At 44.5% G+C, this 24,788-nt stretch overlaps 1 protein-coding gene across 1 annotated transcript; it reads right to left on the bottom strand.

Moving 5' to 3' along the window:
* Window positions 1-9,035: 9,035 nt before the first annotated feature.
* LOC121559073 (protein kinase C theta type-like) lies at window positions 9,036-23,308 on the bottom strand. Its single transcript, XM_041872360.2, has 16 exons — window positions 22,892-23,308; window positions 19,408-19,607; window positions 19,045-19,105; window positions 18,134-18,317; window positions 16,770-16,801; window positions 16,553-16,638; window positions 15,867-15,996; window positions 15,315-15,424; window positions 14,990-15,122; window positions 14,326-14,483; window positions 10,946-11,119; window positions 10,771-10,862; window positions 10,450-10,651; window positions 9,987-10,175; window positions 9,584-9,712; window positions 9,036-9,497 (listed from the first exon to the last, which is right to left on the bottom strand). Exons 1-16 carry the CDS (start codon window positions 23,007-23,009, stop codon window positions 9,339-9,341), a joined length of 2,157 nt encoding a protein of 718 aa, XP_041728294.1. The 5' UTR covers window positions 23,010-23,308; the 3' UTR covers window positions 9,036-9,338.
* Between the last annotated feature and the right edge of the window lie 1,480 nt (window positions 23,309-24,788).

The raw sequence follows: 24,788 nt of genomic DNA, 5'->3' as shown, positions 1-24,788 counted from the left end.
TACCTCAAATACCTCGTACCTCTGCACATTGATCTGGTACTGGTACTTCCTGTATAAAGATTGTTTTAAATTTTAGTCATTTTAGCAGACGCTCTTATCCAGAGCGACTTACAGTTAGTGAGTGCATACATTATTTTTTTCATACTGGCCCACCGTGGGAAACGAACCCACAACCCATGCTCTACCAACTGAGCTACACGGGGACTTAACATTGTGTATTTCATTCCTCTTGTGTTAATATGTGTATTTGTATAATTTTTTAAAAAACTTGTATGCAAGCATTTCATGGTAAAGTCTACACCAGTTGTATTCAACAAGCTCTTGTAGTTTCACGTCAGAATTAGACGTTCATCCATGTTTCTCAAACGTCAAATTTCAAAGTGTTTAAGGTAAAGTTTAGGCACTAACTCTGAATTTTTCAGGTTAGGGTTAAGTTTAGGCATTAACTCTGAATTTTTCAGTTTAGGGTTAAGTTTAGGCATTAACTCCAAAATCTTAAGGTTAGGCAACTCCGAATGGTTAAGGTAAGGGTTAAGGCTTGGGATAGACTTAAAACTAAAATGTGTTTGCGTGTACACACTGATATGTGTTTTTTCTGAGCTCTTGAGAATTTCTGACTGTTCCCTCAGTGTTGTTTGCAGTGCTGTTTCACCATGTTCCCATCAGGCTGTGTTAGGTAGAGTAGAGGGGATTTAGACGACACTGATGTCCTGAAGTTTCATCGTCCCAGAAGGTCAGGTCCTCTGCCTGTACTCCTGTGTGTGTGTGTGTGTGAGTGTGTGTGTGTGTGTGTGTGTGTGTGTGTGTGTGTGTGTGTGTGCATGTGTGTGTGTGTGCATGTGTGCGTGTTGTGTGTGTGGTTGTGGGGATGGGGGTGTGGGAGTGGGTTGTGGGTGTGTGTGTGTCTGTGTGTGTGGAAGTGAGGGTGTGGGGGTCTATGTGTGTCTGTGTGTGTGTGAACAAACATGTTTGCAAGCCCATCTCATGACAGTGTAGTGAAATAGAGTAGAGGGGATTTAGACAATACTGATGTCCTGAAGTTTCATCACATTCTCAAACAGCCTGATTACTACAGTATGGACTGAAGTTACATCGTCCCAGAATGTCAGGTCCTCGTGTGTGTGTGTGTGTGTGTGTGTGTGAGTCTGTGTGTGTATGTGTGTGTGTGTGTGTGTGATCAAACCTGTTTGCAAACCCATCTCATGACAGTATAGTGAAATGTTAGGACATCTCTCTCTCTCTCTCTCTCTCCGTCTCTCTCTCTCTCTCCCTCTGTTTCTCTCTCTCTCTCTCTCTCTCTCTCTCTCTCTCTCTCTCTCTCTCTCTCTCTCTCTCTCTCTCTCTCTCTCTCTCTTTCTCTTTTAATCTTGACCCTAAATGTCTCTCCCACCAAGTAACCCTGACTCATGTAACTCCTAACTACATAATACCTCTTCCTCAGTTCCTGTCTTAGTTAACTAGCTAAGCATTAATCCAATCTGTGTGAGTGTAAGAGAAGACTTATGGAGACATCACGACTGCCCTATCCCTGCTCTATCCCATGAACTCCCTTACTGCCTCAGGAAGATGGCCTTGATCTCTGACACAACTCCTTAGGTTGACAGGAACTACGTTTGTGTGTGTGTGTGTGTGTGTGCGTGTGCACAGATGTATAGAGATGAGCATTGACCTGTGTGGGGAGGAGACAGTAATCGTTCTGTCTGACTGGAAGTCACATTATACATATAGGACACTCAATCCCACGGGGTGCCAGTATGAAAAATGTATGCACTCACTAATTGTAAGTCGCTCTGGATAAGAGCGTCTGCTAAATGACTAAAATGCCAAATAATGGCACTCTGTACCTTCCGCTCGGCTGCCCGGAGCCCTCTTCTGTGAGCTCGCAATGAGTCGTCAAGCCACGAAGCAGGAGGGGAGGACCGAGCCAGCCGGGAGGATAGGGGACATAGAGAGTCAAAAGATGCAGAATGGGAGGAGAGGAGGGTTGAGGAGGCATAATTAGGAGATCGGAGGGAGAAGGATTTAGCAGAGGGAAGAGATGATAGGATGGAAGAGGAGAGAATAGCGGGAGAGAGAGAGCAAAGGTTGCGACGGCACATTACCATCTGAGTAGGGGCAGAGTGAGTAGTGTTGGAGGACAGCGAGAGAGAAAAATATACAAAGTAGTGGTCGGAGACTTGGAGGGGAGTTGCAGTGAGATTAGTAGAAGAACAGCATCTAGTAAAGATGAGGTCAAGCGTATTGCCTGCCTTGTGAGTAGGGGGGGGGACGGTGAGAGGGTGAGGTCAAAAGAGGAAAGGAGTGGAAAGAAGGAGGCAGAGAGAAATGAGTCAAAGGCAGACGTAGGGAGGTTAAAGTCACCCAGAACTGTGAGGGGTGAGCCATCCTCAGGAAAGGAACTTATCAAGGCGTCAAGCTCATTGATGAACTCTCCAAGGGAACCTGGAGGGCGATCAATGACAAGGATTTTAAGCTTGAATGGGCTAGTGACTGTGACAGCATGGAATTCAAACGAGGAGATAGACAGATGAGTCAGGGGAAAAGAGAGAATGTCCACTTGGGAGAGATGAGGATTCCTGTGCCACCGCCGCGCTGACCAGATGCTCTCGGGGTATGCGAGAACACATGGTTAGACGAGGAAAGAGCAGTAGGAGTAGCAGTGTTTTCTGTGGTAATCCATGTTTCCGTCAGCGCCAAGAAGTCAAGGGACTGGAGGGTAGCATAGGCTGAGATGAACTCTGCCTTGTTGGCCGCAGAACGGCAGTTCCAGAGGCTGCCAGAGACCTGGAACTCCACGTGGGTCGTGCGCGCAGGGACCACCAGATTAGAGTGGCAACAGCCATGTGGTGTGAAGCGTTTGTATGGCCTGTGCAGAGAGGAGAGAACAGGGATAGACAGACACATAGTTGACAGGCTACAGGAAAAGGCTACAATAATGCAAAGGAGATCGGAATTAAATGAACTAAACATCTGGGACAGCGAGAGAGCGGGTCCTCCCTCACTTACGTTTCACTGAAACACCCAAATATAACTCTCCCAACTTCCACTTTAGAAATTATAATTGTTGTAAACTACAGCGGTTCAATGTTTTCTAGGAATAGACTCTAACTTAGTTTATTCAGCTAGCTAACTTGGTACAGTATTCTTCCATGAAAACCGTCCAGGGCACCAAATCCTATGACGCCAAAGCCAACTAGCATGCCAGCCTCCAATAACACGGTTTAGCACAATACTCGGTTACAACAAACCACCAGTGTGTTAACACGCCAAGCAGATCATTTGTGTCCGTGTCTAATGTTGTGTAAAGTTTTGGGTTCGTTTTGACAGTTTGAGTGAGTACGTCGTCAACTTATTCAGCCAGCTAGCTAGCCATTGCTCTCTGCCAACGAACTAACCCCTCCTCCCACGGCACGAACACACAGAGAGCCAAGCTAACGTTAACTAGTCACCCATGTCCCGAATTCCCTTGAACGACTCTGGTTACCAGTATGTAAAAACAAAACAAAAATAAATGTAGGTTATAACTTACCCTTAGTAGCTACTGTTAGCCAGTTAAGTGCAAAGCTAGCCACTGAATCGATTCAGCCAGTTCGCGTCTGTCCCAACGGAGAGAAAGCGTCTCCAAATATTAAAGCTAGGTCGTTCCAGCTATTGTTTAGTTAGCTATCCAGGTAGCTACATTTCGAGTACAGTAGCTACTAACTACCTAATGTTAACGCTTCAGATAATGAGGTTAGAAAAACAGCTGAATGATAGGTAGCTAGCTGGCATAATTACAGGTACTCTTAAGCGTGAAATAACATTGGAAACAACTATCCACAGTTGCTAATAGTTACCAGTAGCTACCCGCTAGCTAGCTAGCTTTATTGGTCCAGGTAGTGAGTTAGCTAGCCTCGTGCTTCACCGGGCTCAGCCGAATACAATACTTACCTACAATAATTACCTACAATAACCTACAATAACTACCTAGATAAACTACCAACAATACCTAACTACAATACCTACCTACCTACAATCTAAATACATGGTTTAAGCTTTACTCGACACCATATAAGCCAAGCTTAACTCCCGCCAGATAAAGACACAACCTCACCCGACGCTGTCCAACTGTCCAATGACAAGATAAGAATGACAAACTCTTATCTACAATGACGGCCTACCCCGGCCAAACCCGGACGACGCTGGGCCAATAGTGCAATGCCCTATGGGACTCCCAATCACGGTCGGATTGTGATACAGCCTGGTTGAGAAAATGCCAAGAGTGTGCAAAGCTGTCATCAAGGCAAAGGGTGGCTACTTTGAAGAAGTAGCCACAGATTTGTTTAACACTTTTTAGGTTACTACATGATTCCATATGTGTAATTTCATCGTTGTGCTGTCTTCACTATTATTCTACAATGTAGAAAATAGTAAAAATAAAGAAAAACCCTTGAATGAGTAGGTTTTTGACCGGTACTTTTTCTTCTTCCTTTATATTATTGTCTCGCTGTTTTATTTAAATGTTTATCATGAAGATTATTATTACGTAGTGGTACTACTCAATTTGAACGATTGCTGACATTACTGCCTTGTCCTCTTCTCCATTATTATTATATATAAAAATCTCTGTCTTGTATGACTCATAAGACATGTCTCATAGGTAATTCTGTTAGTTTGGTCTGTATTGTTATATAGGTATTGAATATGCACCTTTTTTATGACCAAAGACAATAAAAAAAAGTTTGAAAAAACAAACATATAGAAACCACGTTTGACTCCGTTCTATTGATTCCATTCCAGCCAAATGTTTGACTCCGTCCTCCTATAGCTCCTCCCACCAGCCTCCACATATATATATATACACACACACACACACTTTCACAATCATCATTTGCTGCTGCTACTCTGTTCTTTATTTTTCTATTATCATTTATCTATCCTGTTGCCTAGTCACTTTACCCTGCCTTCATGTACATACAGTATCTACCTCAAATACCTCGTACCTCTGCACATTGATCTGGTACTGGTACTTCCTGTATAAAGATTGTTTTAAATTTTAGTCATTTTAGCAGACGCTCTTATCCAGAGCGACTTACAGTTAGTGAGTGCATACATTATTTTTTTCATACTGGCCCACCGTGGGAAACGAACCCACAACCCATGCTCTACCAACTGAGCTACACGGGGACTTAACATTGTGTATTTCATTCCTCTTGTGTTAATATGTGTATTTGTATAATTTTTTTAAAAACTTGTATGCAAGCATTTCATGGTAAAGTCTACACCAGTTGTATTCAACAAGCTCTTGTAGTTTCACGTCAGAATTAGACGTTCATCCATGTTTCTCAAACGTCAAATTTCAAAGTGTTTAAGGTAAAGTTTAGGCACTAACTCTGAATTTTTCAGGTTAGGGTTAAGTTTAGGCATTAACTCTGAATTTTTCAGTTTAGGGTTAAGTTTAGGCATTAACTCCAAAATCTTAAGGTTAGGCAACTCCGAATGGTTAAGGTAAGGGTTAAGGCTTGGGATAGACTTAAAACTAAAATGTGTTTGCGTGTACACACTGATATGTGTTTTTTCTGAGCTCTTGAGAATTTCTGACTGTTCCCTCAGTGTTGTTTGCAGTGCTGTTTCACCATGTTCCCATCAGGCTGTGTTAGGTAGAGTAGAGGGGATTTAGACGACACTGATGTCCTGAAGTTTCATCGTCCCAGAAGGTCAGGTCCTCTGCCTGTACTCCTGTGTGTGTGTGTGTGTGTGAGTGTGTGTGTGTGTGTGTGTGTGTGTGTGTGTGTGTGTGTGTGTGCATGTGTGTGTGTGTGCATGTGTGCGTGTTGTGTGTGTGGTTGTGGGGATGGGGGTGTGGGAGTGGGTTGTGGGTGTGTGTGTGTCTGTGTGTGTGGAAGTGAGGGTGTGGGGGTCTATGTGTGTCTGTGTGTGTGTGAACAAACATGTTTGCAAGCCCATCTCATGACAGTGTAGTGAAATAGAGTAGAGGGGATTTAGACAATACTGATGTCCTGAAGTTTCATCACATTCTCAAACAGCCTGATTACTACAGTATGGACTGAAGTTACATCGTCCCAGAATGTCAGGTCCTCGTGTGTGTGTGTGTGTGTGTGTGTGTGTGTGAGTCTGTGTGTGTATGTGTGTGTGTGTGTGTGTGATCAAACCTGTTTGCAAACCCATCTCATGACAGTATAGTGAAATGTTAGGACATCTCTCTCTCTCTCTCTCTCTCTCTCTCTCTCTCTCTCTCCCTCTGTTTCTCTCTCTCTCTCTCTCTCTCTCTCTCTCTCTCTCTCTCTCTCTCTCTCTCTCTCTCTCTCTCTCTCTCTCTCTCTCTCTCTCTTTTAATCTTGACCCTAAATGTCTCTCCCACCAAGTAACCCTGACTCATGTAACTCCTAACTACATAATACCTCTTCCTCAGTTCCTGTCTTAGTTAACTAGCTAAGCATTAATCCAATCTGTGTGAGTGTAAGAGAAGACTTATGGAGACATCACGACTGCCCTATCCCTGCTCTATCCCATGAACTCCCTTACTGCCTCAGGAAGATGGCCTTGATCTCTGACACAACTCCTTAGGTTGACAGGAACTACGTTTGTGTGTGTGTGTGTGTGTGTGTGTGTGCGTGTGCACAGATGTATAGAGATGAGCATTGACCTGTGTGGGGAGGAGACAGTAATCGTTCTGTCTGACTGGAAGTCACATTATACATATAGGACACTCAATCCCACGGGGTGCCAGTATGAAAAATGTATGCACTCACTAATTGTAAGTCGCTCTGGATAAGAGCGTCTGCTAAATGACTAAAATGCCAAATAATGCCTCCATAATAATAAATAATTAATGATGCCATCTAATGTCAACTGGGTCCGTTTCCATAACTCCATATTGATATATTACATACATGATGTCTGACAGTGAAAGCGTTTAGTTCTGATAACATCAAACATTCAAAACATTCAAAACATTCAAAACATTCAAAACATTCCAGCTATGAGTCACTCTTACTGAGTCACAGCATCCATCGTGATTTCAGTTTGCCGCATGACTTGTGGGTTTCCTGTAAGGAACTGAGGGGATATGTGGTAGTACACTGCCCTCCTGTGGTCACTGGGTGTAAATGTATTTGTGCTGATTTAATTATCAGGGAATGTAGTCAAATGGTCTACTCTAGCCCAAGCCTCTACTCGAGTACCCCCAGCCAGACCATGTCGTTAATGTATTCCAGAACTAGCACAGCTGATTCAAATGGTCACCTAATCATCAGAACCCTCATTAGTTAAATCAGCTGTGTTAGTTCTGGAATTCATCAAATACGTGGACAGGCTGTGGGTACTCCAGGAGAGGTTTGGGAAACACTGCTCTAGGCGAAGACACAGACAGTTTGACCACCTTATAAAAAACAATATCTTATCAAACTATTTCAAAGGGCAGAGTTTTCTAAACATTTCTAATCTTCTAATTTTATAGTCCAGCTTCTGTTCAGCACTCTGTACCTTGGAGCACTTTGTTAAAGTGCTTGTCATCCCCATCTCTACCCTTGCTGATGTTGGTGTGACATGGTTGTCAAGTGGCGACTGTACCTGGGCCAGTGGCAGGAAGTGGTTTGCTGCTGTGTCTAAGTGGATTATGGGTCAGTGACGGATCGCTCGCTCTCAGATTAGTCTGTCTGTCCCATGGTTGGTGAGGCAGAGAGAGATTTGTCGGAATAAGGATAAAACATTAGGGAGGGAGGGAGAATAGTAGGCTACAGGTGGGTGAGTGAGGGAATGAACGAGTCAGTCTATCACTATGCTGCCCTCCACTGGAGAGAAGAGGCACTGCTACTAATCTGCCCTGTGAAGGCACATTTACATTTACATTTTAGTCATTTAGCAGACGCTCTTATCCAGAGCGATTTACAGTTAGTGAGTGCATACATTTTTCATACTGGCCCCCCGTGGGAATAGAACCCACAACCCTGGCGTTGCAAGCGCCATACTCTACCAACTGAGCTACAGGAGGCACAAAACTGTTCTGGTGTATATTTATCAAGGAAGTACTGTGTCTAATCACAGATTAATCCTAAATTACCTTTACAGCTAGTGAGATGATAGCACATTATATCACAGTGTAAAGTGTAACACCAGGGTCCCTACTGCAGACATAAAGAGCAGTCGTAACTTTGACCTTTTTGTCAGTTTAGTCTCTGAGAGGGTAAAGCACAGGAAGGAAAGAGTGGGAGATAAAAAGAGAGCGAGGCAGGAAGATAGCGGTTTTAGTATTTCGACTAAATTCTCATTCTCCCCGCTCTCTGTGACACAAACTCACACTTGAATGCAAATACGTAATGGAACAAGTATTTACAAAAATTCTATTTTAAATGTACAGGATAAAAACAAACAATTTTGGCTGAATCTAGCCATCATCTATGTTATTAGATTCTATAATAATTTAGTCACAGCGATCACAAGCCTCTGAAGTGCAATGATAAAATACAGTACCATGTAAACATAAGCCATTAATTTATCCCTGTACATTGAAACCAGCCACTCCACCGTCCGATAGTGTGACAATCTACCTGGATCTGAGCAATACCAATGGCACGATTTAATATACTAGGCTAAATGCCTAACTGTGGCTCTTTTTAATAAAACAACTGGTACACTATTAGAATTAAATAGAAAATGTCTCAGTAAATCGTTAAAGTAGATTGATCAGACACTTATGTATAGGGATAAAACAGACACTATTGAATAACAGGCTATGAGCACAATACAACATTCTCAGTATTCCACACAATCTGGGCAATCAGGTAGTGACTCCTAAAGTAGTCTGTACACCACAGGAGGTTGGTGGCACCTTAATTGGGGAGGATGGGCTCATGGTAATGACTGGAGTGGAATCAGTGGAATGGTATCAAATAGATCAACAGGTCCCGTGTAGCTCAGTTGGTAGAGCATGGCGTTTGCAACGCCAGGGTTGTGGGTTCGATTCCCACAGGGGGCCAGTATGAAAAATGTATGCACTCACTAACTGTAAGTCGCTCTGGATAAGAGCGTCTGCTAAATGACTAAAATGTAATGCTCTGTTCCGGCCATTATTATGAGCCGTTCTCCCCTCAGCAGCCTCCACTGCTGTACACCATGGCTGTATAAAAGAGCTGAGGTGAGATTGACTGGTTGTGGATACGTTATTGATCTGTTCGGTAAGTGTCCTTGACTCCTGTCTGTGATGTGTTGTCGTAATGAGTTATTGATGCGTTGTCAGAAGGTTATAGATGGGTTGTGAATATGTTGCTCGTACAGTGGGTTGTTGATGGATTGTGAATATGTTGCTGGTAGGTAGGTTGTTGTAATGTTATTGCAGGTCAGGGGCCTTTGATGTGGCCCATAGCTGGGTTGACAAAGGAGAAGTTGTTGAACATGGTTTGGTCCACACTGTTCATGAGGGTACGATCTGCACACGACAACCAGGGTTTCTCATTGATAAACTCCTTGTCAAAGTTACTGACATCACTGGGGGATTTCTGCATGGACAGGAGAGAGGGAATAGGTTACCTACGCACACACACGTAAACAAACAAACACACTCGCAGTCTGAGGATGTACTTACCACAGTTGGCCTGAAGGGCGGCGCCACTTCTCGTTTCTCCAGGGCGTTCCAGTCTGTGTCTTTGAAGAAGGAGTGTTGACGGATGTTCCCCTTCACACCCAGCCTCCTCTCCGGCTCCCTCACAAACAGCTATAAAAACAAACACACCATATATACACACACACACACATCAGGACAGAGGACGCCAAGGTCACAGCCTCCACTCCAATGGGAAAAATACATACGAGCACACTCATGAAAGGTAACCAATCACACGCAGACACACACAGTACAGGTCACATCCATCCCAACCGTCAATCATTCATGTTGATGTATGTAATCTGGTGCATAGTGGACAATGTTGTCATAGTTAATTTGTCATGGCATTGCAGTGAGTGGACCAAGTTGTTACATTGAGTGAGACCTTGATGAGGATGTCTTGTGCATCCTTGGTCAGCCAGCGGGGGTAACAGGGGTCATCTGTCCTGATGGACTGGAACAGTTCCTCCTCATCGTGACCATGGAATGGAGACTGGCCAATCAGCATCTCGTACAGCAAGACCCCAAACGACCACCAGTCCACTGAGCTGCCGTACTTCTGCCCCAGCAGAATCTAAAAAACCATGACCATACAGTTCAACATGACATCTCTTCATCATCACCATCATCGCCATCACTTCATGATGTTGATCTAAAACCAGTACATTTAGACGGAGCTGGTCTGTAATTGATTAATGATACAAATCAATGAGATCAGAATTGAGAGTGAGAAACGTTATGGTTCCCCAAGGGAACATTTCCATTGCTTATTTAATACACCTTTTTAACGGTTGCAATGCTGATAGTAAGAGTGTAGATTCCTATGGTGATGGTGAACATGTAGTCACCTCTGGGGCGATGTAATCAGGTGTTCCACAGAAGGTGCAGGTCTGTGTTTCTCCCTCCATGTTCTCCTTACACATCCCAAAGTCTGCTATCTTTATATGGCCTTCTGAGTCTAACAACACGTTGTCCAGCTTCAGATCCCTATAGACAATGCCTTTGGAGTGGAGGAACTGGAGCCCACAGATAATCTCAGCAGCATAGAACCTACAGCCAGATGGAGGAGAGAGGGATGGGTGGAGAGAATGGAGGAAGTGTGTGTGTGTGTGTGTGTGTTTGTGTGTGTCTGGTAGACATAGCCTGATTGTGTGTACGGGTCAACTTACGTAGATCTGTGCACGTCAAACTTGTGACAGTTCTGGATATGGAACATGAGGTCACCTCCGTTCAGATACTCCATCACAAAGAACAGGTTATCCTGTCAAATACACAACACAGTCATATCAACAAAACCTGTGGTGGTGTGTGGGTGTGTGTGTTGAGTTCATGTGTGTGTGTTACCGTGGTCTGGAAGGTGCAGTGGAGGTGTGTGAGGAAGGGGTGTTCCCAGGCCAGGGAGAGTACTCTCCTCTCCACCATAGTACACTCCACATCATCATCCATCAGAACCACGTCCTTCTTCAGAGCCTTCACCGCAAAGAACTCTCTACTGCTCTTCAGCTCGGCCAGAAACACCTAGGAACACACACAGATGATACGTTATGTAGGAAATCACTGTCTTCGGCTATTCAGGCTTGTCAAATGGAGGTGAAGGATCCGTCAGGCAACTTCTAAGTACAATCAAGAAGTCTCTTTAGTACACTGGATCCAGGAACACAGAGCATGGCTAGAACATGTTCAAAGACCAGGCAACACAAGTCACACGTTTATATATTATACTAAATTGATGGTTTATATTTAGGATAATGTTTTAAAGCTTTGCCATTCTATTATGTTTGTTCAAATCGTCTTAATGTATTATTTTATCTCCTTGACATATTATGAAAATTCCATAAAATCCAGAAAGTTTCCATAATTCCGGAAGTTTCCTGGTAAGCTTAGAAAGTTACTGGTAATATACCATACCTTTGCAACCCTAACTATGACTAACATTATTGGTAACACACAGTGTCCGATACACTCCCCTATTGACGTCCATTCTTGCAAAGTTGTTGTTCTGGAACATTCTGACCAACATGTTTACAAGTCCAAACATAATCATCATCATGACACCAACATTATATTTGTATTAAGATTATCTTACTCCTCATGAGTAGGCTCTCTTCCTTATATCACAATACACTCACACAAGCAGGGCCAAGATGCCAAGCAGGCTCTCTCCCCCTGCCAGAAACTTCTGCTTAGGTCATGTTGACCCAGGCTCACAGGCTTGAGTATAATAACAGGATATACACTGAGTGTACAAAACATTAAGAGTACCTTCCTAATATTGAGTTGAGCCTCAATTTGTCAGGACATGGACTCTACAATGTGTCAAAAGCGTTCCACTGGAATGCTGGCCCATGTTGGCTGGCCCATGCATCCCACAGTTGTGTCAAGTTGGTTGGATGTCCTTTGGATGGTGGACCATTCTTGATACACATGGGAAACTGTTGAGCGTGAAAACCCAGCAACGTTGCAGTTCTTGACACACTCAACCTGGTGCGCCTGACACCTACTACCATACCCTATTCAAAGGCACTTCAATCTTAAAGGCTTAAAAATCCTTCTTTAACCTGTCTTCTCTCCTTCAACAGGTGACATCAGTAAGGGATAATAGCTTTCACCTGGTCAGTCTATGTCATGGAAAGAGCAGGTGTTCCTAATGTTTTGTACACTCAGTGTACGTTTGTTCACAATGCAATCCCTATAAATAACAAAGTACACTTTCATCTGCACGGTTTCCATCAGTTAGAGTAAGACATACAGTTGAAGTCGGAAGTTTACAACCACTCCACAAATTTCTTGTTAACAAACTATTGTTTTGGCAAGTCGGTTAGGACATCTACTTTGTGCATGACACAAGTAATTTTTCCAACAATTGTTTACAGACAGATTATTTCACTTATAATTCACTGTATCACAATTCCAGTGGGTCAGAAGTTGACTGTGCCTTTAAACAGCTTGGAAAATTCCAGAAAATGACGTTTTAGAAGCTTCTGATAGGCTAATTGACATCATTTGAGTCAATTGGAGGTGTACCTGTGGATGTATTTCAAGGCCTACCTTCAAACTCAGTGCCTCTTTGCTTGACATCATGGGGAAATCAAAATAAATCAGCCAAGACCTCAGGGAAAGAATGTGTAGACCTCCACAAGTCTGGTTCATCCTTGGGAGCAATTTCCAAACGCCTGAAGGTACCACGTTCACTTGTACAAACAATAGTACGCAAGTATAAACACCATGGGACCACGCAGCCGTCATACCGCTCAGGAAGGAGACGCGTTCTGTCTCCTAGAGATGAACGTACTTTGGTGCGAAAAGTGCAAATCAATCCCAGAACAACAGTAAAGGACCTTGTGAAGATGCCAGAGGAAACAGGTGGCGGCAGGTAGCTTAGTGGTTAAGAGCGTTGTGCTGGTAACCGAAAGGTCGCTGGTTCTAATCCCCGAGCCGACTAGGTGAAAAATCTGTCGATATGCTGTTGAGCAAGGCACTTAACCCTAATTGCTCCTGTAAGTCACTCTGGATCAGAGCGATGACTAAAATGTGTATGACTAAAATGTAAACAGGTACAAAAGTATCTATATCCACAGTAAAACAAGTCCTATATTGACATAACATGAAAGGCCGCTCAGCAAGGAAGAAGCCACTGCTCCAAAACCGCCATAAAAAAGCCAGACTACGGTTTGCAACTGCACATGGGGACAAAGATTGTACTTTTTGGCCATAATGACCATTGTTATGTTTGGAGGAAAAAGTGGGGACTTGCAAACCGAAGAACACCATCCCAACCATGAAGCACGGAGGTGGCAGCATCATGCTGTGGGGGTGCTTTGCTGCAGGAGGGACTGGTGTACTTCATAAAATAGATGGCATCATGAGGAAGGAAAATTATGTGGATATATTGAAGCAACATCTCAAGACATCAGTCAGGAAGTTAAAGCTGGGTCGCAAATAGGTCTTCCAAATGGACAATGACCCCAAGCATACTTCCAAAGTTGTGGCAAAATGGCTTAAGGACAACAAAGTCAAGGTATTGGAGTGGCCATCACAAAGCCCTGACCTAAATTCTATAGAACATTTGTGGGCAGAACTGAAAAAGCATGCGCGAGCAAGGAGGCCTACAAACCTGACTCCGTTACACCAGCTCTGTCAGGAGGAATGGGCCAAAATGTATTGTGGGAAGCTTGTGGAAGGCTACCCGAAACATTTGACCCAAGTTAAACAATTTAAAGGCAATGCTACCAAATACTAATTGAGTGTATGTAAACTTCTGACCCACTGGGAATGTGATGAAAGAAATAAAAGCTGAAATAAATCATTCTCTCTACTATTATTCTGACATTTCACATTCTTAAAATAAAGTGACCTAAGACAGGGAATTTTTACTAGGATTAAATGTCAGGAATTGTGAAAAACTGAGTTTAAATGTATTTGGCTAAGTTGTATGTAAACTTCTGACTTCAACTGTATCACCATAAACAAAGACAAGGTTTGAGCTTGATAAATGTCCTAGTTGTCAATGGACTGAGAAACTGGTTGTGGGTTCAATTCCCACGGGGGACCATTCCGAACAAAAAAATATGAAAATGTGTGCACTCGCCACTGTAAGTCACTCTGGATAAGAGTGTCTGCTAAATGACTAAAATGTTATAAACATATATCCCCAGTGAATCTAGGTGCTCACTAGATGCAGTGATTTCTCTCTCTCTGACCAGGCATTGCACTCTCTCTGGTACCTTGCCGAAACTGCCTTTGCCCAGCATCTTGTGAAGGATGAAGTTGTCGAGGGTGAACTTGTGATGGTGTTCTTTTCTGGGGACGGCGTACAGCTCCTCCTTCACAGGGGCAGGCACGTCCCCCTCCGCTGGGGTGTCCCACGATACACCCTGCTGCTCTGGAGAGGGAAGGAAGAGGTGGAGAAGGGGAAGAGAAGGGAAGAGAGAGTGGGAGAGGAGGAAGAGAAGGGAAGAGAGAGTGGGAGAGGAGGAAGAGAAGGGAAGCGAGAGTGGGAGAGGAGGAAGAGAAGGGAAGAGAGAGTGGGAGAGGAGGAAGAGAAGGGAAGAGAGAGTGGGAGAGGAGGAAGAGAAGGGAAGAGAGAGTGGGAGAGGAGGAAGAGAAGGGAAGAGAGAGTGGGAGAGGAGGAAGAGAAGGGAAGAGAGAGTGGGAGAGGAGGAAGAGAAGGGAAGAGAGAGTGGGAGAGGAGGAAGAGAAGGGAAGAGAGAGTGGGAGAGGAGGAAGAGAAGGGAAGAGAGAGTGGGAGAGGAGGAAGAGAAGGGAAGAGAGAGTGGGAGAGGAGGAAGAGAAGGGGAAATTGTTATTTAGTCCTATTAAGTCTCACGTTGACTACAAAGTCCTCACAGTTGCATGATTGACCAGGTTGACCATGTGTGGTCTCCTTACCTTTCCGCCCAGCGGTGGCTGCGGTCGGGGGGAGACCTGCCACTAAACCTGAAGGTTCCCGCACAACCCCTGCCTGGCCCACACCCACTGGCCCGCCTCGACTACGGATCTCACTCTCTCTGGAGCCCCTGGCCTATAGGAAAATGCATAGACACATATAACAATTAATAACATGACTCAATCCTATCTGTATAACAGGCAGGGATAGATTCCTTACTAACAATCAACATAACTTTATTTTTTATTTTATGAAAAGCAATTTGGAGCTATTGTGGATCTGTCGGACAGCACAGACTTCCTAACCCCTCGACCCCTGAACTCTGACCTGCTGTTTAGTCTCGATCATGGCCAGGGCTTCAGCCATACGTTTCTGGTTGACTCCACACAGGTTGGCCACCTTTTTCTGGCACTTGTGATGGATGTTCATACCACACTCTGAATGGACAACACACATGGTTATACAGTATACAGACACAGATGTAATGGGGTGATGAAATCAATATATTTGGATATTTGGGCTCCTGTAATGGTGAAATAGGGAATTATGTGAAAAGGTATAAGTGACACTGCAATAATGGTGCAATATAATGATTTGATATGGTACTGTTATGATTTGAGTTGGTAATGGTATGACGTGATTGTGTAATGATAGTGATGTGATGTTATGATGTGATCAGGGTCTCTTCCACAGGAGGTTGGTGGCACCTTAATTGGGGAGGATGGGCTTGTGGTAATGGATGGAGTGGAATTAGTGGAACGGTATCAAATACATCAAACACATGGTTTCAATGTGTTTGATGCCATTCCATTTGCTCCGTTCCAGCCTTTATTATGAGCCGGTCTCCCCTCAGCAGCCTCCTGTGGACTCTCCTCTCACCTTCACACTTGAGTCCCTGCTTGGCCAGCCCCCACAGCAGTGTGCCACAGTGTTCACAGAACGTGGGGCTCTTGTAGTTGTACACCTTAAACCTGTGGGGCATGTCGATCTTAAAGCGCTCCTTGTGGATCTGCAACACACAGCAAACACACTCTGTCACCTGAACACACCGTACTACAACCCTTTGTTGCCATGGAAATATGACACAGGAAGTAGGCAACAACTTTTAGGGAAGTAAAAAAATGTAAAAATGCTATTTTTTCTCTGTCTAGGATCGATGAGTACTGGTAGACAGTGAGTACAGTAGCCACAGAGCTGTCTGCTTCGAATAACCAACCTATTGTCTCAGTGTGTGCTGTGAGAGAGAGAGTTAGTGAGAGTCAGTGTGTATGCGGTTGACTTTAACCAACAATAAACTAGCGTGTTACCTCTGACCTAAACCACAGTCACCAGAAGCCCAGACAGTCACCAGACTGTCTGCATGCAATCTAAGGGGACCTCCAGTTGTTTTAATTGAGGTTCCTCATGTCACAAACACCAAGACAAAGTGAACACATCACAGTTTACTGCCACTATTATTGGAACCCTAGCAACTAAATATAATGACAAATCCAAGGTGCTCTAAAATGCTCAAGACCACTCATTGTCATTGTTGTATAGAAATGGACTACAATGTACAGGCCTACCATGGTCTCTTTGCTGTTGATGGCCGACCCAGTGCACTTGGCGATGATTTTGTCAATGCATTTCTTGTGGATGGCTGCGTTGCACTCTGAAAGACCAAGGATGGGGGATGAGAGTGTAGACAGGAGAGAGGACGGAGGAGAGTAGGGATAGAATATGGAGTAGGTAGAAGATGAGGAGAGAGAGACAGCAGAGAGAAGAGAGAGCAGTGATACTCACGTCGACACTGGTAACCCTGCTTATTCAGACCCCTGTGGGGAAAAGAAACAACAACATGAACAGGAACAGGAAGCAGGAAACAAACACTGGATAATATGGATGATGTACAAACAGAAATACTGTAGTGTTTGTTTCAGCGGGACAATAACAAAAATAGAGAGGGTCTATGTGAATGATGTCATTAGGATACAGTATTTGCACTCCAATTGACTAGGTTTTAAATAAAGTTAGGATATGATATACATACTGTAAAGACAGAAGGGTTACTTATAGAGCATGTACACTGAGTATACAAAACATTAAGAACACCTGCTCTTTCCATGATACACTATATATACAAAAGTATGTGGACACCCCTTCAAATTAGTGGATTCTGCTATTTCAGCCACACCCGTTGCTGACAGGTGTATAAAATCGAGCACACAGCCATGCAATCTCTATAGAGAAACATTGGCAGTAGAATGGCCTTACTGAAGAGGCCAGTGACTTTTAACGTGGCACTGTCATAGGATGCCACCTTTCAAACAAGTCAGTTCTTCAAATTTAAGCAACAACGGCTCAGCCGCGAAGTGGTAGGCCACACAGCTCACAGAACGGGACCTCCGAGTGCTGAAGCGCGTAGTGCGTAAAAATCGTCTGTCCTCGGTTGCAACACTCACTATTGAGTTCCAAACTGCCTCTGGAAGCAATGTCAGCACAAGAACTGTTCGTCGGGAGCTTCATTAAATGGGTTTCCATGGCTGAGCAGCCGAACACAAGCCTAAGATCACCATGCGCAATGCCAAACGTCGGCTGGAGTGGTGTAAAGCTCGCCGCCATTGAACTCTGGAGCAGTGGAAAAGCGGTATCTGGAAAGATGAATCACGCTTCACCACCTGGCAGTCCGATGTACAAATCTGGGTTTGGCGGCTGCCAGGAGAACGCTACCTGCCCCAATGCATAGTGCCAACAGTAAAGTTTGGTGGAGGAGGAATAATGGTCTGGGGCTGTTTTTCATGGTTCGGGCTAGGCCCCTTAGTTCCAGTGAAGGGAAATCTTAAAGCTACAGCATACAATGATATTCTAGACGATTATGTGCTTCACCAGTTTGTGTCAAGAACTGCAACACTACTAGGTTTTTCACGCTCAACAGTTTCCAATGTGTATCAAGAAGGGTCCACGACCCAAAGAGCATCCAGACAACCTGACACAACTGCATTGGAGTCAACATAGGCCAGCATCTGTGTGGAACGCTTTCGACACCTTGAAGAGTCCAATGCCCCGACGAATTGAGGCTGTTCTGAGGGGAAAAGGGGGTGCAACTCAATATTAGGAAGGTGTTCCTAATGTTTGGTATACTCAGTGCTTTGGCTCAGTAGACGTACCAGACAAACTCTTTACAGACGGAGCAGAAGGTGGGCTGGGGGAAGAACGTGGCGCTGAACTCGTGACATTTGACCTCATGGATCTTAGCCTGCTTGATGGCTCCGCGTCGTGCGTGGAGGGCAAAGAGTCCCGGGTCCCTGTCTCTCTCTCCAAATCCATCTCCCTCACCTGAACATGGGGCGTCTGGGAAACAGGCACACACACACACACACACACACACACCAAAGTGATGTACAGTGCATAGTCTTGTCACAGTTAAAAGACAGAGGAAGAGAAAGAGAGAGACATATTTGCCGGCTCATCTGTGAACGCATGATAGGAATGTCCTTCTGCCAGTCTGTGTGCGTGCGAGTGAGTGACTGTGTGTGTGTTTGTGTGTGTGTGTGTGTGTGTGTGTGTGTGTGTGTGTGTTTGGGAGCGAGGAAGAGGGCCTTTGGCTGACTTCCTGTCCTACAGTCCCACAAGCATTTATTCACTAGACACTGACAGCTGCAAATTTAACACACCCTCCATGATCGACGAGAGTCTGTCAAAGTGTGTGTGTGTGTATGTGTGCATGCATGTGTGTATGCACACAGGGTAAAGGTGAATATCTTTTTATTTGTGAGTAATGTAATTGAAAGGGCTAAATTATCAGATGATTAGTACTGAACAATCATCGAACCACCTGTTGTGAGTGCTGATTATGAGTAGTTGTGTAGACTTTATATATAGACAGACGGTTTCCTCACGCCTGTTATATATGGCTTTATAAGCCTTCAGAGTGTGTTGATAAGACCGCAACAAGAGAGGGCACTGACAGAAACTATTAGGAATAGATGGGGTTCTGGAATGGTTATAACCACACATAACCACACAGGAACAAACATACACAGATATTACGAAGTCTACAATGGTTCTGAACCCTCACCACTCTTCTCCAAGTAGTATCTGGCCTCCATCAGTAGACGACCCTGTGGCTTCAGCTCCACCTGAGAGAGAGAGAGATAGAGAGAGAGAGAGAGAGAGGGAGAGAGGGAAAGATATATATATATATATATATATATATATATATATATATATATATATATATATATATATAGAGAGAGAGAGAGAGAGAGAGAGAGAGAGAGAGAGAGAGAGAGAGAGAGAGAGAGAGAGAGAGAGAGAGAGAGAGAGAGAGAGAGAGAGAGAGAATGAGACAGATATATCCCCATATCAAATTGTGTGGACATGACACATTCCTCTCACTCCAACCCTAAGCCAATGGATCCCTCCCTCCCTGTTGTCTTACCCAAATCTCCAGCTTTCCGTTCTCCTTTTTGCAGCGGGAAGCCAGGGAGTCCAGCTGCACCGTGGCCTCAGACTTTAGCTCAGCGGTTTTATCCTTCACCACCACGTGCATGACACGGCCCAGGTGGACATGGGCATCAAACGTGCTGCTCCAGGGGGGGTACATGGTGGGCTTCTTCTGCTTGTACACCTGGCCCTTCTCTGGAGGGGTGTGTGTGTGTGTGTGTGTGTGTGTGTGTGTGTGCATGTAAGGGGGAGAAAGACAGACATTAACAGACAAGAATTTTAACATTAGTCGATCTGTCATTGGTCCTACATTTTTCCTGACATGTGACCTGACCAGGAGCAAAGAGTGGTCTGTCTCTACCACAGGAGGTTGGTGGCATCTTAATTGGGGAGGACAGGCTCGTGGTAATGGCTGGTTTCCATATGTTGGATGCCATTCCAATGGCTCCGTTCCAGACATTATTATGAGTCGTCCTCCCCTCAGCAGCCTACTGTGGTGTACTGTATACCTACAGTTTAACTTTCACTTCACAGTATTTTCCTTCTGCCATTTGACAAGCATTCCATTCCAGAAATGTATGTTCCTGCCATAGAATGATAATTATATTTCTATGGTTCTATCTCTATCACTGGCCCATAGACTGTCTATTCTGGACAGAGACAACGCTACCAGCTGTTGTCTATACTGAAAATAATTTCCCTCTGACAGGGAAAAACTGTCTAATTCTCCCCAGACAGACGGTTCATATTTTTCATCATGTTTCCAATCCGCCTTTGGCATGAGAGGGCAATATGTTTTGCTGTAGAAGTCCCACACAGCTCTGAGTAGGCTTTTGTCAGCCCACAATGACATACTTTTTCTTTGCTCTCTGTAGTGGTTAAGTGACATTTGGCTGAGGTGTTGCTTTCACATTTCTGTTAGGTGCTTAAGCCACAGTGGAGTTAAGAAACGTGTCTGAGCCAGTCACAGCTTTGTAGTAAGGATTCCCCTATACTACAACTTTGACTCCAGACCCAAAACACTCCTCCTCAGTAAGGTGTTCAGTTCAATTTCAAATTGGTCTTAGTAATGATTTCCAATTGCTCTATTGGCACAACTGAATGCAGTCAGTTTGCAGCTGCTTGTAGGCTAGCTAGACCAACAGCGGAATATTGGGCCTTTTGATGCCATTGCAAAAAGCAGGACAGACCTGAACTGAATTGAAACTGAATGACACAGGTCTTCCTGTGAATACACCCACGCACAGCCCGCACACACACATGCAGACACACGCAAATGCGGACACACACACACACACAGTGTTTCTCTACTACTCGATCTCCGTCCAACTACCAGAACAGCTCTGTGGTTAAAGTGAGAAAGAAGTAGGAAAAACAACCTAGATCCATCCTCTTTCCTCCCCACGTCTCTCTCTGTTTTTAGCCCTATAACTGTCATCTTTACCAACGGTTAAATATAGTCAGCAAGGAAACAAAACTGTCCATTAGCACTCTGAAGTACTGCTAATTAGAGATAATACTGATATGAATCATAAGCCCATTTACACTAATGGAACCCCTGGAGAAGAAAAGCCTTTTCTATTGAATGTCTATAAATGTCTTTCTATAAATACATTGGGGGAAAAAAGTATTTAGTCAGCCACCAATTGTGCAAGTTCTCCCACTTAAAAAGATGAGAGAGGCCTGTAATTTTCATCATAGGTACACGTCAACTATGACAGACAAAATGAGGAATAAAAATCCAGAAAATCACATTGTAGGATTTTTTATGAATTTATTTGCAAATTATGGTGGAAAATAAGTATTTGGTCAATAACAAAAGTTTCTCAATACTTTGTTATATACCCTTTGTTGGCAATGACACAGGGCAAACGTTTTCTGTAAGTCTTCACAAGGTTTTCACACACTGTTGCTGGTATTTTGGCCCATTCCTCCATGCAGATCTCCTCTAGAGCAGTGATGTTTTGGGGCTGTCGCTGGGCAACACGGACTTTCAACTCCCTCAAAAGATTTTCTATGGGGTTGAGATCTGGAGACTGGCTAGGCCACTCCAGGACCTTGAAATGCTTCTTACGAAGCCACTCCTTCGTTGCCCGGGCGGTGTGTTTGGGATCATTGTCATGCTGAAAGACCCAGCCACATTTCATATTCAATGCCCTTGCTGATGGAAGGAGGTTTTCACTCAAAATCTCACGATACATGGCCCCATTCATTCTGTCCTTTACACGGATCAGTCGTCCTGGTCCCTTTGCAAAAAAACAGCCCCAAAGCATGATGTTTCCACCCCCATGCGTCATAGTAGGTATGGTGTTCTTTGGATGCAACTCAGCATTCTTTGTCCTCCAAACACGACGAGTTGAGTTTTTACCAAAAAGTTCTATTTTGGTTTCATCTGACCATATGACATTCTCCCAATCCTCTTCTGGATCATCCAAATGCACTCTAGCAAACTTCAGACGGGCCTGGACATGTACTGGCTTAAGCAGGGGGACACGTCTGGCACTGCAGGATTTGAGTCCCTGGCTTTTTACTTTGGTCCCAGCTCTCTGCATTTCACTAGTCCCTCTGGGATTTTTGCTCACCGTTCTTGTGATCATTTTGACCCCATGGGGTGAGATCTTGCGTGGAGCCCCAGATCAAGGGAGATTATCAGTGGTCTTGTATGTCGTCCATTTCCTAATAATTGCTCCCACAGTTGATTTATTCAAACCAAGCTGCTTACCTATTGCAGATTCAGTCTTCCCAGCCTGGTGCAGGTCTACAATTTTGTTTCTGGTGTCCTTTGACAGCTCTTTGGTCTTGGCCATAGTGGAGTTTGGAGTGTGACTGTTTGAGGTTGTGGACAGGTGTCTTTTATACTGATAACAAGTTCAAACAGGTGCCATTAATACAGGTAACGAGTGGAGGACAGAGGAGCCTCTTAAAGAAGAAGTTACAGGTCTGTGAGAGCCAGAAATCTTGCTTGTTTGTAGGTGAACAAACACTTATTTTCCACCATAATTTGCAAATAAATTCATTAAAAATCCTACAATGTAATTTTCTGGATAATTTTTCCTCATTTTGTCTGTCATAGTTGACGTGTACCTTTGATGAAAATTACAGGCCTCTCTCATCTTTTTAAGTGGGAGAACTTGCAGAATTGGTGGCTGACTAAATAATTTTTTCCCCCACTGTATGTCTGCCCTCTTTAATGCATAGACACTGTCGATAGAGTAAACAGTGACACACTCACTGGGCACAACTTCTTTCCTCACTTGCAGCCCATGGGACACAACAGTCCTACAGAAAATCATAGAGGTTCCCATGTTTCCCCATCACATCTCTCTGACACACACGCACGCACGCACGCACACACACACACACACACACACACACACACACACACACACACACACACACACACACACACACACACACACACACACACACACACACACACACACACACACACACACACACACACACACCCTCAAACTGACCTGTGTCTACAGCTTCCTTCATGTAGACAGCACAGTATGGATTGATCACCTCTTCATGGTAGGCCAGACCTGGGTCCATCTCAAAGCTGGAGAAGCCGATACGCAGGAACGGAGACATGGCTGCAGGTACCACTCACTCACTGACCTCCAGAAAACCTTCAGAGAACCTCTCCTGCCACTGTAACAGTGATCCTCACAGTGAAGAGTTGTGTTTCAGTTAGTTTTTGATGAGGCAAGTCCTTCTCTTCACAGAGAGTGTCAGTGTTGTTTCGGGGAGAGTAGTCTTTGTGTGGATGTCACCCCCCTCTCTGGCACAGGCCCCACGCGCTGACTGGCTTTTTCCTCCAGATGAGAGATGGGTTGGCAAGGGGAGAGAGAGAGAGAGAGAGAGAGAGAGAGAGAGAGAGAGAGAGAGAGAGAGAGAGAGAGAGAGAGAGAGAGAGAGAGAGAGAGAGAGAGAGAAGGGCTCTTTGGCTCGCAGCGGCAGTTCCGCCCTTGACGCCTCGATGTCCGTCACCCTAAGAAAGGAAGAGAGAGAGGGAGAGAGAGAGAGAGAGAGAGAGAGAGAGAGAGAGAGAGAGAGAGAGAGAGAGAGAGAGAGAGAGAGAGAGAGAGAGAGAGGTGGAGAGAGGTGGAGAGAGGATGAGAGACAAGTCACAAGTCAGCATTAGTTATACCAATTCTCTAGAATGAATACCACCAGACCAGTACATAATACACCAAACAAATACAAACCAGTACCCCTTGTTTACATTACAAACAAACTAATCAGCCCTCTTAATACCTGAAGCAAAACACCATACATTTAGCACCAAAGACCGAACCAACCAGCACTCTCTGGGTATATAAAACAGTTCATACCTCCAGGGGCTAGTAAACCTCAGCTAGCCTATTTCCACAGGCACTTTGGAGTCCAGTATAATCCCTGAGTATGAACCACTGCACACTCAGGTGCTACCAGCTAGCTCTAAGCTGTGGTGGTCCCAACATCAGTGAGCTGTCTGTGGTTGGCTAAGTAGCAGTGCTGATGGAGGAGAAAGAGACTGAGCGTCAGAGTGATATTTGAGGCCAGGCTGTCAGAGAGCTGTGTGTCAGCCTCAGTGTCAGAGAGGAGACTGGGAAAGCCCTATTAATAGATGAGTAATGCTAAACTCTGATTGGGAATACGCAGGGAAGAACTCCCAGCAGTTACAGCCCAGCCCGGGCCTGGGTCACCCACAAACATACCTCCCATAAACCCCCCATACCCACACACGTGCGCGCGCACACACACAAACACACACACACACACACACACACAATGTCACCATAAGTGACTGCTTCCTCCTGATTAGTCTCAAACCGAGGCTCGAACCTAGGACCTCTTGTTTGCTAGCGCACGTGACTACCTTCCTGACTAACCAGTGACGCAAGTGGCGACACCCCAGGCTGAGGAGTAAGTTTTACACATCCCCATGTGCTACTGTACATAAGCAACAACACAACTATTGATATACACACAACAAAGTTCAGTTGTGCTACAGAATAGATACAAAGCTCTTCTGTTCTGGGTAACTACTAGGAATAAATCTATAGTACTATACAACAATATAAAGTGCTCAGTCTCAATAATTAACAACTGTTGACACACACACACACACACACATATCCATACCTCCCAAACTGTGATTCTACACCACCAAGCACATTGCAGCTCACTTTAGCACCCACCACCTCTCTGCATGTTACATAGCTCTCTCGTTAACATGATGGGACTTCCTGTAGTCTGACTCGTTAACCACACTTCCTGTTTCTGAGCTGAGTTCTGTGAAGTCACACAGGTGGGTCTCTCTCTCTGACAAACAAGAGAGAGAAAAACACTCAAATGTACCTACCATGTACCAACGTGACTTCAAGT

This window comes from Coregonus clupeaformis, unplaced genomic scaffold, assembly GCF_020615455.1.
Source record: "Coregonus clupeaformis isolate EN_2021a unplaced genomic scaffold, ASM2061545v1 scaf0526, whole genome shotgun sequence".
Classification (NCBI taxonomy): domain Eukaryota; kingdom Metazoa; phylum Chordata; class Actinopteri; order Salmoniformes; family Salmonidae; genus Coregonus; species Coregonus clupeaformis.
The sequence above is the reverse complement of the archived record's forward strand: the minus strand, read 5'-3'. Positions and strand labels throughout refer to the sequence as shown.